Source organism: Solanum stenotomum, chromosome 10 (assembly GCF_019186545.1).
Source record: "Solanum stenotomum isolate F172 chromosome 10, ASM1918654v1, whole genome shotgun sequence".
Classification (NCBI taxonomy): Eukaryota; Viridiplantae; Streptophyta; class Magnoliopsida; order Solanales; family Solanaceae; genus Solanum; species Solanum stenotomum.
The window spans coordinates 5,439,557-5,453,296 of record NC_064291.1 but is presented as its reverse complement, the minus strand read 5'-3'; the positions used below and the strand labels follow the sequence as shown (position 1 = coordinate 5,453,296).

Below are 13,740 nucleotides of genomic sequence, written 5' to 3'. Positions count from 1 at the left end.
TCAAAACCCAACTATTGCAATAGTTTGCATTTGTTTCAATCAAAGTCATAAGCTAAAACTTGTCTAATCATACTAATCATGGAACGACTATATGATTTAAGACAACATTATGCCATGTAACAACCTACAATAATACTTTCACCAAACTATGCTCGTCAATTATTTATTTTATTATATTTAAAGATACAATTATTAGTTTTTTTTAAAAAAAAAATTGAAACCATAAAGTATTCTTATATAATTTCTCAATTGATAAAATATTAATTAAAATAATATCTAATTTACACATACATTATACTTAGGATCCATAAATATACAAAATAACTATCTTACACACATACATTTATCCTCACTTTAATTTTAAATTGTTTAACTTAAATTAGTTAAATTTGATGCAAATAAGCATTTTAACATTCGATTTCTTTATAATAATAGGTAAAAATTCATTCGTACAAGATACATATTTACACCAAAATTATACCAATTTGTCTTTGATTAAATGATAATTAAAAATATATATATTAACTAACTACAATCAAAAGAGAGAATTATATCTAAAATGTACCTAACATATTACACATATTTATTAATTTGATATATATATCCGTTTTGAATAATTAAGCTAAATATTTATGAAAATTTCTCAAATAAAAAATGATACCTTCCAGCTCAGATTGAATCCACGTCATCAAAATTGGGCCCACTTTACAACGGCACAAATCTGAGCTGGCCTAATATTTTTTCAGTATTAAGTCCACTCAAAGTCTTTGCCTTCTCCCTCACCTCAAATGTTTTAATTTTCTTAACAGTTGGTTTACGTTAGCTAAATTTCATTTTCTCTCCTTAATTATCCCATTAATTACCTCTTCACTATTCACTAATCACAAAATCACTGCTTAATACAACAGATTATAGTCTGCCAAATTTAGATTAATTAACTTCTTAAGCAAAGATTGTGAGTTTCATTTTTTTGCATTTTCGAGCTGTTGCAATGCCGGGTTTAGTTTCAATCAAAACTCCGCCGGAAACTCCGGCATTGAGAATATCAGTTTCCGATGAGAACCACGGCCGAAACGGGCCGGGTTCTAGTAGATCCGAACAAGTTAACCCGAAAACAAACTCACCTGCGCCACGACGACCTCCATCACCGTCAACTTCACGGGCGAAGCCATCTCCGGATCGGAGCTCCGGAAAGAAGAAATCCCCGCCGGAGAAGGTTGAAATCGACGAGTCATCTCTTGACAATCCGGATCTAGGACCGTTCCTGTTAAAGCTAGCGCGTGACACCATTGCCTCCGGCGAAGGACCGAACAAAGCACTAGACTATGCTTTACGAGCTGCGAAGTCGTTTGAGAGGTGCGCGGTTGATGGTGAGCCGAGTTTGGATCTAGCTATGAGTCTGCACGTTGTGGCAGCTATATATTGTAGTTTGGTGAGATTTGATGAGGCTATTCCGGTGCTAGAAACGGCGATTAAGGTGCCGGAGGTTTCAAGAGGTGCGGATCATGCTCTTGCGGCCTTCTCAGGGTATATGCAGCTTGGTGATACGTATTCTATGCTAGGACAGTTGGATCGGTCGATCGAGTCTTACAAGGAAGGGTTGAAAACACAGATGGAAGCATTGGGAGACACAGATCCTAGAGTCGCAGAGACTTGTAGGTAATGTATCTTATCTCATTGCTCCTAGCATTTGAAGTCTTTGCAAATTTTGCATTTTTAGTGTTTTAGTTCTTATGTTATATGTTTATCTGTAGAAGTGGTTCTGGCATTTGTAGACGGGATAAACCTATTGTTACTTGTATATTTCCAAATATTGTAGCTCGTATTTCTCAATAATCGAATTGGATAGACAAAAACATTTTACTGCAAGGCAGATGAACTCATTGTAAAACTTAGTTAACAGATGCTTCTGATTGAGGTCAATAAGCCTTTGATAATCATTTGATTTCAAGATGGCGATGTGTTTTCTTGGCTATAATTATTCTGACACAGACAGCTAAACTGGAATTGTAGGTACTTGGCTGAGGCCCACGTTCAGGCAATGCAGTTTGATGAGGCCGAGAGTTTGTGCAAGAAAACACTGGAAATCCATCGTGTGCACAGTCCTCCAGCTTCTCTTGAAGAGGCAGCTGATCGTCGTTTGATGGCTCTAATATGTGAGGCTAAAGGCGATTATGAGTTAGCCCTTGAGCACCTTGTACTTGCCAACATGGCTATGATTGCCAATGGACAGGAAACTGAGGTCGCAACTATTGATGTTGGAATAGGGAACATCTACTTGTCGTTGTCTCGTTTTGATGAGGCCGTCTTCTCCTATCAGAAAGCACTCACTGTTTTCAAATCATCTAAGGGTGACAACCATCCTTCAGTTGCATCTGTCTATGTAAGGCTGGCTGACCTATACTACAAGACAGGAAAACTGAGGGAATCCAGATCCTATTGTGAGAATGCCCTAAGAATATATGCAAAACCTGTACCTGGAACAACCCCCGAAGATATTGCCAGTGGATTGATGGAAATTTCAGCAATATATGAGTTATTTAATGAACCTGAGGAGGCCCTGAAACTGCTGCTCAAGGCAATGAAACTCTTAGAGGATAAACCAGGACAGCAAAGTACCATTGCTGGCATAGAAGCACGGATGGGTGTTATGTTTTATATGGTCGGGAGATATGAAGAGGCACGGAGTTCCTTTGAAAATGCAGTAACAAAACTTAGAGCCAGTGGTGAGAGGAAATCAGCTTTCTTCGGAGTTGTTTTAAATCAGATGGGGTTGTCTTCTGTACAATTGTTTAAAATAGATGAGGCTGCTGAGTTATTCGAAGAAGCTAGAGAAATTCTGGAACAGGAGTGTGGCCATTGTCATCAAGATACCCTTGGTGTTTATAGCAATCTTGCCGCCACTTATGATGCTATTGGAAGGTAATATTAATATTTGAGCATTTTCTTTTACATCTCTAGATGAAACAAAGAACCGGTATAGGCAATGCCAACTTGTTAGACTAAGAATTAGTAGCCATATATTACAAGTATCTTACATTTATTTTGTGGTTTATTATATACATTATCAACTGTCATGCTCATGTACCGCTTAGAGGTTACATTTGTGGTAGGATAGACCGATATGTTGCTCTACTTCTATTCCACTAATGAAAATGACCTCTCTACCGTCATTAGAGAATAGCCATTACTGGTTTGGTGGCCTCTATATACCTTTCAAAGCTTATTTTTTATGTGAAGGTTGTTCTGACATGTTATGTTAACATACAGAGTGGATGATGCTATTGAGATTCTGGAGTACGTTCTTAAACTGAGAGAAGAAAAACTTGGAACTGCAAATCCTGATTTCAACGATGAGAAAAAGAGGCTGGCTGAATTATTGAAAGAAGCAGGCAGATCTCGGAACAAAAACCCGAAATCCTTAGAAAATCTTATTGATCCAAACTCTAAAAGGACGACGAAGAAGGAGACTTCATCAAAGAAGTGGTCTGCCTTTGGGTTCAGAAGTTGATTCTATCTAGCAAAAAAATTTCTGTAACATTGTAGAGGTATGTATAGGAGCTAAGCTATAGTATCATTATAATCTGGTGAAGCCTATTGGTTGTTGTCCTTTTGAATTGTCATTCATCTTTGTTTATCAGTTTGTAATTTGAAGATATTTCTGTTGTCATTTTTTCCTCCAAATTTTACTTTCAGTTTCAACAAAATCAATTAATGTTTATCAATGGAAGTAAATTACAAAGATCAGATGTTAGAGAAAATGTCTTATAGTATAGCTGATATGGGTATTATGTCATTTGGTGACAACATTTCTGTTAGGATTATTATCCAAATGATAAAAGGAAGAAGGGAAATTTTAATAAATTTAGGAGTAGCAGCAGAGCCACATTAGCCTAAAAGATAGAAAGTTGAATATCCTTTGTTGAAAAATTATATTTCACAAAAAATTATATCGCAAAGTGTTGTCTCATTGTGTGAGAGAGGTAGGGGATAGCTTTCTCTACGCTGTTTCTTATTAGTAGTACGTATTATTTACTAATCGTGTTATTCATTTTCTTCTATTTGTATTTTGCTACATGTTGAATACATGTTACTTCAATTGCTTTACATTTTGGTACTATATTTTGTTATTATTGAGGGGTATAAAATCGAATCGAAAATCAAATTAAACTGCAAAAGAGTCAAATCAGAAAAAAATATCTGACTATACTTTGGTTGGATTGGGTTGGTCTTAACTAAAAAATTAACCCGAGACCCAACTAATTTGACACTATGTACATAATTTTAAAATTTTATTTTATATTATATAAAAATATTACTTGGATATAATTTCTAAATACAAACTTAGGATTTTGAATGGTCCAATGAAGGTTATAGTCCATATAATGTTAGTAATTCTAAAACGCTCAAATCAAAATCAAATTCATACTAATGCTAACAAAAAAAATCAGTTCAACATTAAGAATCTATCTATATATAAAAGGAGAAGAAAAACAGCATACGTGTCAGCGCCACAATCAATCTTGAAATTTAAGTATTTAAAAATTAAATTTTAAAAAGAAATATGACTTTTTATAAAAAAAAATAAAAAAATAACACATGTCAGCAAATTCTATCCACATTTTCACGTTGCTAAAGAATAGGATTTGATTAACTAATAAGCAATTTATTTTAAGTTTTAAATTTTAAGCAACTCAATTATCTATTTTTGAAATACATTTAAAAAATAAAAACTACCTATTCAACCGAATTGAAACTTCCTTACTATTTTAAAATTCTTTTAAATTAATCGAAACTTCCTTACTATTTTGAATTGAATTCATGGGTACATGTTTTTAATTTTTAATTCTTTTTAAAGTTTCCATGAAAATTGTTTTAAATTTGAATTTTGAAATTTCCTACTTTAATATACAACTTAAAAATAAAAGGTAAATTATAATTTGGATAAGAATGAATTTGAATTGTATATTGGTTAGTTTCCACGAAAATTGTTTTTTCTATTTGAATTTTAAAATTTCCAATTTTGAAATATAATTTAAAAATAAAAGTGTAAATTGTTCAATAATAATAATAATAATAATAATAATAATAATAATAATAAATAATAATAAAAAAATTTGGATAACTGTGGATTTATAACTGATTAATATATAATACAAAAATTTAATTAAAATTAATTTTTTAAAACATCTATAGGTGATAGTGTTTTTAAAATTTTAAAATATCAAGTAGTTAATTATTAATTAATAATTATCTTTAATTATATTAAATAATAATACAATTACAATTTGAAAAACAAGCTAGAAATTTAAAACGGTTTCAAAAATTAACATGACAGTTTTTTAAAAACTAAAACATATAAAACTAACAAAACCCACATTTATCTAACTTCCCATTTTTCTTGCCCACTTCTTAGTTTTCTCTGAAATGAAAATTTTCATTAGAGAAATATTTCACAAAATAAATTATATAATGCCTCACAAGTTCTATCATGAATGTACCGGTTGTGTTTGAAATGTTACCAAACACATTGTTGGTGTTGAAGTTAACAACCAAGTTCATAACAAGATCTTAAGAAAGAGGATCCATGGGAGGACATCAGCAGTCTCGATGCACGGAAGAAGTTAGAGAAAGGATTAAGAAGAATGATGTGGTTAATGATTTCATCTGTGGTTTATATAAATTTCTGCATAAATGAGATTAAAGACATTGAATTTCATGTATATTGGGTTTTCTCTGATTCTCCGATGATATTTGACCATTTTCAGACTTAAAAAATGCATATCAATGACATGTTTTGTTATTTCTTCAAAACAGTATTATTGTTTCCCTTAACTGCATGCAATTGTAGGATGCTAATTGAATTGTTAAAGATATTCTAATTTATATTGGATGATTATGTTGAATCTTTTGTCTTTTGTTAGTTTTATTGTTAATACATAATTACTATTACTTTACTTTTACCACTATATACGTATATACAAGATAAAGCACCAAATTTTTATAGTCATCATAAAATATGTTAGGTATTTATATTCATCACAAGATATATTAGGTATTTTATGCTTCTGTACTTTGAGTTTTTTCTATCTGATATTGAAGTAATAAACTTTTTTTTTTTACTATTATACAAAAAAAAGAACTCATTAATTGGACAATTAACTTTTCAAAATTTATTTCTGCTTATAAATTGATTTATTTATTATCTCATATATTTTAATGAACTTTATGTAAACTATGCAATTCTACTCTGCTATTAATAAGAGAGACCTGCGTTTGTTTGTTTGAAAAGAATTATAATGTATATTATTTTTTCTATAATTTTTATGTATTTAAAATTTAATTTTAAAAATATTGATTTATTCTAATTGAATTAGCTTTGAATATTAATTAAATTGTCTCTAAAAAAATAAAATATGACAATTATTTTGAAGGAGGGGTACTATTTCTTTCATTTATTAATCATAATTTTATGTGATACTTTAAGAATTTAGTAAATTTTATGTTTACTAACTAATTACTATTTATTCGTGCGGACAAACACATTTAATCAATACAATGCTCCATGCATGATGGAGTCTTCCATTCGTATTTATCTTCTTTTTTTTTTTACAATAGTTACTATTAAATTTAGCAATACATATTTATTTATTTTTTAAATCCTGTTTGGCCTTATTTAATTTTTTATTTATGTTATAGTTGTGTTTTTAATTCTTTTAAAGCATGATTTATGACATTTTATTTTTTTAGTATCAAAATAAGATATGTTACTCCTTCATTAGTGTAGGAGATTTATTGTAAAATAGTTGGATTGTGTAGAGAGAAACACGATGAATGTTTTTGTTGTTCATGAGATGAGACAAATAATATGAATTGTGTGGAGAGAAACACGATGAATGTTTTTGTTGGTCATGGGATAATGAAATTTATTGTTTTTCTTTAGTTATGTATTTCAATTTTAATTTATGATTTTCTTGATTGAAAATTCATAGAATATGAAAGAACAAAAACTTATGAATATTTTTTTAATACATAATTTTTATTTAAAATATATTAAAAAAATTCATGTTATTTTATACTTTATTAATGAAAATATGTCAATTGTTAAAATATTTGTTAGACAATAAAATTAATAAATTTGAAATATATAACTGTCAGTGTAACTACAAATTATATTTGAATGCAAATTGTGAAAAATACATATACAACAACTTTTTTTCCTCGCTGATTTTGCAACTCTTTTTAATGACTTTTTCTTGCAATAACAGCTAAATCTTATAGGATTAACCTTTTTATATTCATTTTTGATTCAATGCGTTTTTCGAAATTGATTTGGAAATTAAAAATTATTTAGTAATAAAATATTACTATAATTAGATGATTTTTTTAAAAAAATCATGTAATCAATATATGAGTTCTAGAAAAATAGAAAGACACAATTTAAAAAATTTGAATATCATGCCTACAATTAAATATTTAATCATTTCATGTGAAAATTAGATTTAAAAAGTTACTAACAAGAATATAATATTATTTCGATTAACATAATAAAAAATAGTAGACCAAACATGTAAAACATATAAAGTTTTTGTTTTTTTAATCAAACTAAAATAAACAAAAAGAAAGTAATATTATCTTTATTAAAATTTCAACAAAATATATTAAAAAACAATAAATGTAGCTAATTATAACTATAAACATAATATTAAATTGTGTATTAATAAAAATGATACTGTAATATGCACAAATAAATAAGTTAATTGATTTGTATAATTATTTTTTAAAATATACATTACAAAGTGAATAGTAGATTTTATTAGTTTTTTTTTTAATTTTAAAATCCGTGCAACGCGCGGGCACGTATACTAGTAACAATAATAATGTTGAATATTTGTTATTTAGTTTTACATTGGTTTAGACAATTAAAATACATAATCTAATTTTAATTTTTTTTTAATATTTAGTCATGTAATTAATACTTGTTAGACTTATTTTAGCATGATTTAGTACTTTTAAATTATGATCATTTTCATTATAACTTATTAATTTGCAAGAGTTGTTTTATGCATTTCATTATTATTTTTTGTTGATCAGTATTTTAGTGTCATCACTCATCTCATGTTTTGTGTTATTTTCTTAATAAACACCTTCGATAGTTGTATTTTGGTAGGACTAAAGAAATATTTGAAGCACAAATTAATTATATGCTTGTACGAACACTTATTGGAAAAACCAGAAAAAATCCAAGGTTGAAAAATTCAAATTTTATTAATTTGATTTGGTTTATAGATTTAAAAATTCGACATAAATGGTTTGGTTTGATATTTAAAAAACCCAAATCAATCCGTCCATTACACCCTTACTTGCTACCATGCTTTGTATTCTTATCTTACTCTCTCCTATCCTTCTTCAATTTTACTTATGAAATTACAGAGTATATTATTATTTTAATGAAATTTCTAGCTACCCCAAGTATATCATGATACTTTGCACCATTTCACAATCCATCTAGCAATCAAGCTTGCACAAAAAGGCTTCACTATCACCTTCATCAATATCGAGTCCACAGACTATCAGATCACTCAAAAGAATAGTAATATCGACATATTTTATAGTGTTCAAGGTCATCAAGACCTAGATATACGTTATATGACGGTGTCTGATGGGCAAACGGTAAATTTTAACAGGTCATTGAACCATGACCAATTCATGGCTTCTTTATTACATGTGTTCTCAACTCATGTTGAAGAAGCTTTGGTGAAAACTATAGTCAAAATTAGATCCTCTAGTGACCTGTTTGATTGCTGATTCTTTCTCTGTGTTTCCTGGAAAATTGGCTAAGAAATATGGACTTTTATACATATCTTTTTGGACAGAACCAGCTTTTAGGTTTTACCCTTTATTATCATCTTCATCTCTTGAAGTTACATGACTAGTTTAAGGGTATATTTAATCTATTTCGAATAGTTTAAGGATAATTTTGACCCTTTTTCGTTTATTTATTTTTAATTTTGGCTCATGTTTATTGTTTGATTTGTGGTCAGATACGCGTGAAGATCCTATTGACTACATACCAGGAGTCCAATCAATAAAGCCAAAGGACCTAATGTCATATCTTCAAGAAACAGACACAACCTCAATGTGTCATCAAATTATTTTCAATGCATTTAATGATGTAAGAAATGCTGATTTCATCTTATGTAACACTATTCTAGAGCTCGAATCAGCTCTACAAATTGAAAAACCATTTCACGCTATAGGACCCATCTTCCCACCCGAGTTCACCAAGAGCGGTGTGACTACTAGCATGTGGTTCGAGTCCGACTGCACCCACCGGCTCGACTTAAAACAACATGCAACCTTTGTCTTGTACATGTCATTTGGTAGAGTCCGAAGTCAAAAGGGCAAAAAAAATTGTCAAAAATTCCAAAAAGGCACATCAAATTTTTTTTTTAACCAAAAGGATAAAATCGCTCCTAAGGGAGCGATATCCTTCTGAGAAAATTAACTCCGTCTACTCCGTTACGTTAAAATATATCAAAATCGCTGCCACGATTTTGTCAAAAAAAAAAATCATAAAATCGCTGCCACAACAACAAATTTGCCAAAAAATTTATAAATAAAAAAAATCACTGTTCAAGCTGCGTTTTTTCTTTTTTTTACATAGAAAAATTAAATTAAAATCGCTGCAATTGCGGCGATTTTCTTTAAAATTCTTTAAATTTTCTATTTTTTTTAAATAGCTGCTGAGCAGCGTTTTATTCCAAAACTTTTACGTTTTGTCTTTAAACTTTTTTCTTAAAAGAAGTTTTGGAAAAAAAAATTAAAAAGAAAAATAAAAAAATAAAAAAGAATCGCTGCTATTGCAGCGATATTAATTTTTTTTTATATAAAAAAAAGGCTGCTGAAGCAGCCATTTTTAAAAAATAATTAAAATTTGACAAAATCGCTGCCAGTGCAGCGATTTTTTTTTTTTAAAAAAACAAATTTGACAAATTCGCTGCCTTAGCAGCGATTTTAAGATAAAAACAATAAAAAAAAATCGACAAATGCAGCGGTTTTTGTTTATTTTAACGGAGTAAACGGAGTTAATTTTCTTCGAAGAATATCGCTTCCTCAGGAGTGATTTTACCTTTTTGGTTAAAAAAAAAATTGATGTACCCTTTTGAAATTTTTGACAATATTTTTTTTTTCTCTTTTGACTTCGAACTCTCATTTGGTAGCTATGCATGCCTATATTACCAAAAATGACCTTGTAGAGATAGCTTATGGTTTGTCATTAAGTAAAGTTTAGTTTTATTTGGGTGCTCCGACCTGATATTGTAAGTTCCGATGACCCGAACCGGTTACCTAAAGATTTTGAAGGAGAAATTTGTGGTCTGTTTTCAAAAATGAGTGTTGACTCACTCAGCAATCGGAGGATTCTTGATTCATTGTGGCTGAAACTCAATCCTGGAAGCCATTTGGTGTGAAGTTCCATTGTTTTGTTTCCCTCTGCTCAATGATCAATTCACTAATCGAAAATTAGTAGTCGATGATTGGAAGATCAGACTTAATTTGTGCGATAAAATTCCAATTACTAAGGTTGAAATTTCAGAGAAAATACACAATTTTATGTACGGAAAATTGAGTGATGAGTGTAGAAATGCAATTAAGGAAGTGAAGAAAACGTTAGAGAATAATTTATTAAGAGCTGAAGGATCATCAGAGAGAAATTTAGATAATTTCATAGGAAGAGTATGTAAATAAAATAAGTTTGAATTTATTGAAATTATTACATGAATTGGTATTCATTCGAGTTTTACGATATTATTAATCATATGTGATTGTTGTTTTTTTTCACACTTTATTTGGAATTTGGATGGTCATCATAATGTATTGTAATGTGAACTGTGGTGTATTGTAAATTGCAATGTATTGTTTCAATAAATATAGTGTTCGAATAGATTGTATTATTCTCCATTATTACGTAATGTCATACATTGAATGATAAACTTATAATAAAAGTAGGAGTTTTTGGTCAAAAACATCCTTTAACTACTCCTAACTTAAATTACATAATTAAATTATTCTTCTTAACAAAAAAACATCCTTTAAGTATTTTAAACTTTAACAACTTCCATCCCTTTGTTAAAATTTGACAAAAAATTAATGAAATTCCTAAAAAATATGTGTAATTCATATTACACTCGGCAAAACTCCCTAAATCATCAAAGATTAAAAAATCTTTTCATTCCGTGATACATCTAAAATATTGTGAATTCTTTTTGGCAACAACACTTGGCATTATGTAGATCCTTTTATTAGCAACTTTGTTTTAATTTATTTTTCATTTGATTTGATATTAAAAAATTACTAGTTGAAATATTTTTTTTCTCATTGAAACTGCAAGAAATGGTGGTCACCTGAGACTTTTACTTTTAATAATGGAGAACAAAATTCGAGTGCCATATATGAAATTTAGAATCTTGATCACTTCAAATATCAAATGCCCCAAATAGTTATTGATCTACTTACATTTTGTCTTTACAGAAGGTGAAAATGATGTGAAATTAAGCTTCAACTTCGTTAAGTTGGTAAAGGAGGAGAAGAGTAGATCATGTCTCTTTGCAACACCATTTTAACTTAATTTCTTTTTAGCAAATAAGAGTGCTTTTTCCAACCAATAATGAAATTATATGGGAAATTTTTTACGGAGAGCAATGTGACCTGCACATATTTTTGTGTAAAATTCATTAATTATTTGATAAAAAATTTAAATTAAGGGTATAGTTTATGAGTGTTTTTGGTAAAAAAAATCTAAAAATAGAGTAAGAGGAAGAACTAATATAAAAATGTTGTATAAATAATATGTGATTATTTTAAAACAAGTTGTAAGGTAATGTTGGGATTTCAAATCATAAGATTTGCATTTCTTTAAATAATTGAATTGAAAAAGGGTAAATTGTTTTAATCATCAGTTTGATCGATTTTTATATATCATCGACTTGGTTCTATTGATTTATCTTCCTTAGTAGTAGTAATTTCAAAGCTTTAATTTCTTCATTCATGGCGGAATCAAACGAAAACGTACCTGCTCAAAAATTTCCGCTCGAAAATCGGGTAGCTATCGTTACCGGATCTTCTCGCGGCATCGGAAAAGCGATTGCACTTCATTTAGCTTCTCTCGGTGCTAAGCTCATCATCAACTATTCCTCCTCAAACTCCACTACTCTAGCCGACGACGTCGTATCTCAAATCAATTCTAATAAATCCATGAATAATTCCGCCGTATCTGCTGTCGCCGTTAAAGCTGATATCTCAGATCCAGACTCAGTGAAATCCCTATTTGACGCAGCTGAATCAGCTTTTCAATCTCCGGTCAACATCTTAGTGAACTCCGCCGCCGTGTGTGACGAAAAGCGTCCAACGATCATGAATACAGATCTCAACGATTTCGATTTGACTTTTAGTGTGAATACTCGTGGATCCTTTTTATGCTGTAAGGAAGCTGCGAACAGAATGATCAAACGCCGCGGCGGAGGAAGGATTATATGTGTGACGTCATCTGCGTCAGCGTCGTTTCGGGCTGGGAACGGTGCGTACACGGCGTCGAAGGCGGCGGTGGAAGCAATGGTGAAAATACTGGCGAAGGAACTAAAAGGAACAGGAATAACGGCGAATTGTGTGGCGCCGGGACCGATAGCGACGGATATGTTTTTCAATGGAGCAACGGAAGAGAAAGTGAAGAAGGTGATTGATGAGTGTCCACATGGAAGACTTGGCCAGTCGGAGGATGTTGCTCCGGTCGTCGGATTTTTGGCCGGAGATGCTTCTGAATGGGTGAATGGACAGATTATTCGTGTCAATGGCGGTTACATCTGATCAGTTACTTAGTTGCATGCGAGATTTTTCTGTAGTGTTGGTTTTAACTTATTAACAAGTTGAATAAAGTTGTTCGTACTCCTTTGTTACTCCCTCAGATTACTTTTACTTATTTCTTGTGATTTTTGAAAGCCAAATTATATTTATTTTGATTAATATTAAGTTGTATTTTTTTCATGATACTAATATAAAAAAAATATATAACTTGCAGGTATGTTTCACGTAGTTTTCATTTATTCAAATTTTAAAATTTAAATATAATTTAATTTAAATAAAAATTAACCCAATTAACACTAGTAAAATAGAATATGTGACAATAAAAATAAAAGAATGAAATTATCATTTCTTGTGTTGAATTTCTTAGATAATACTTCCTCTGTCCACTTTTAATTGTCATGTTGCGCTTTTCGAAAGTCAATTTGAGTAATTTTCAAAGTTACATTCGATTACATTAATTCGATATTTTAAATAGAAAATTTTGATATTCAAAAACTGTACGAAAAATACAATAAATTCCAAATTTGCGTATCAATATAATGAAAAAATACATTGTAAAATATTAGTCAAAATTATTACTATCCTTTAACTCTAAAAAGGGAAATTGTGATAATTAAAAGCTGACAAATATAGTATTATTGTGGGACAAAAAGATTTTGCTAATTATTGGGTGATGTGAAGGATACAAATTCCCGTGAAATATAATACTCCAAAATCAAAACAAACTTGTAAAAAAATTACTCCCTTCATTCACTTTTATTTATTTTAAGAGAAAATATATAAAGTGACACATAAAATTGTTTCAAATTTTTAAAAATACATATTAATTTTGCGGTCATTTTATTACTCCACAAAATATTTCAGAATCACAATAAATAT

At 29.9% G+C, this 13,740-nt stretch overlaps 3 protein-coding genes and 1 pseudogene across 3 annotated transcripts in view; 3 read left to right on the top strand and 1 right to left on the bottom strand.

The window, feature by feature from the left end:
* The window catches only part of LOC125842141 (serine/threonine-protein kinase BLUS1-like), a 287,074-nt gene that overhangs the window by 271,489 nt on the left and 1,845 nt on the right, over nt 1-13,740 (bottom strand). The window lies entirely within an intron of this gene.
* LOC125842145 (protein KINESIN LIGHT CHAIN-RELATED 1-like) lies at nt 789-3,665 on the top strand. The gene is made up of 3 exons (XM_049521373.1): nt 789-1,659; nt 2,014-2,922; nt 3,271-3,665. Exons 1-3 carry the CDS (start codon nt 992-994, stop codon nt 3,509-3,511), a joined length of 1,818 nt encoding a protein of 605 aa, XP_049377330.1. The 5' UTR covers nt 789-991; the 3' UTR covers nt 3,512-3,665.
* LOC125841761 (UDP-glycosyltransferase 86A2-like) lies at nt 5,588-10,749 on the top strand (annotated as a pseudogene).
* On the top strand, nt 11,953-13,016 carry LOC125842170 (NADPH-dependent aldehyde reductase-like protein, chloroplastic). Its single transcript, XM_049521403.1, has one exon. It carries the CDS (start codon nt 12,049-12,051, stop codon nt 12,862-12,864), a length of 816 nt encoding a protein of 271 aa, XP_049377360.1. The 5' UTR covers nt 11,953-12,048; the 3' UTR covers nt 12,865-13,016.

Excerpts from the sequence above, each read along its gene's own strand:
- LOC125842145 (XM_049521373.1), top strand. The coding sequence starts at position 992 with ATGCCGGGTTTAGTTTCAATCAAAACTCCGCCGGAAACTCCGGCATTG. Across the intron at positions 1,660-2,013 it reads AGAGTCGCAGAGACTTGTAG|GTACTTGGCTGAGGCCCACG; the intron begins GTAATGTATCTT and ends CTGGAATTGTAG. Across the intron at positions 2,923-3,270 it reads ACTTATGATGCTATTGGAAG|AGTGGATGATGCTATTGAGA; the intron begins GTAATATTAATA and ends GTTAACATACAG.
- LOC125842170 (XM_049521403.1), top strand. The coding sequence starts at position 12,049 with ATGGCGGAATCAAACGAAAACGTACCTGCTCAAAAATTTCCGCTCGAA.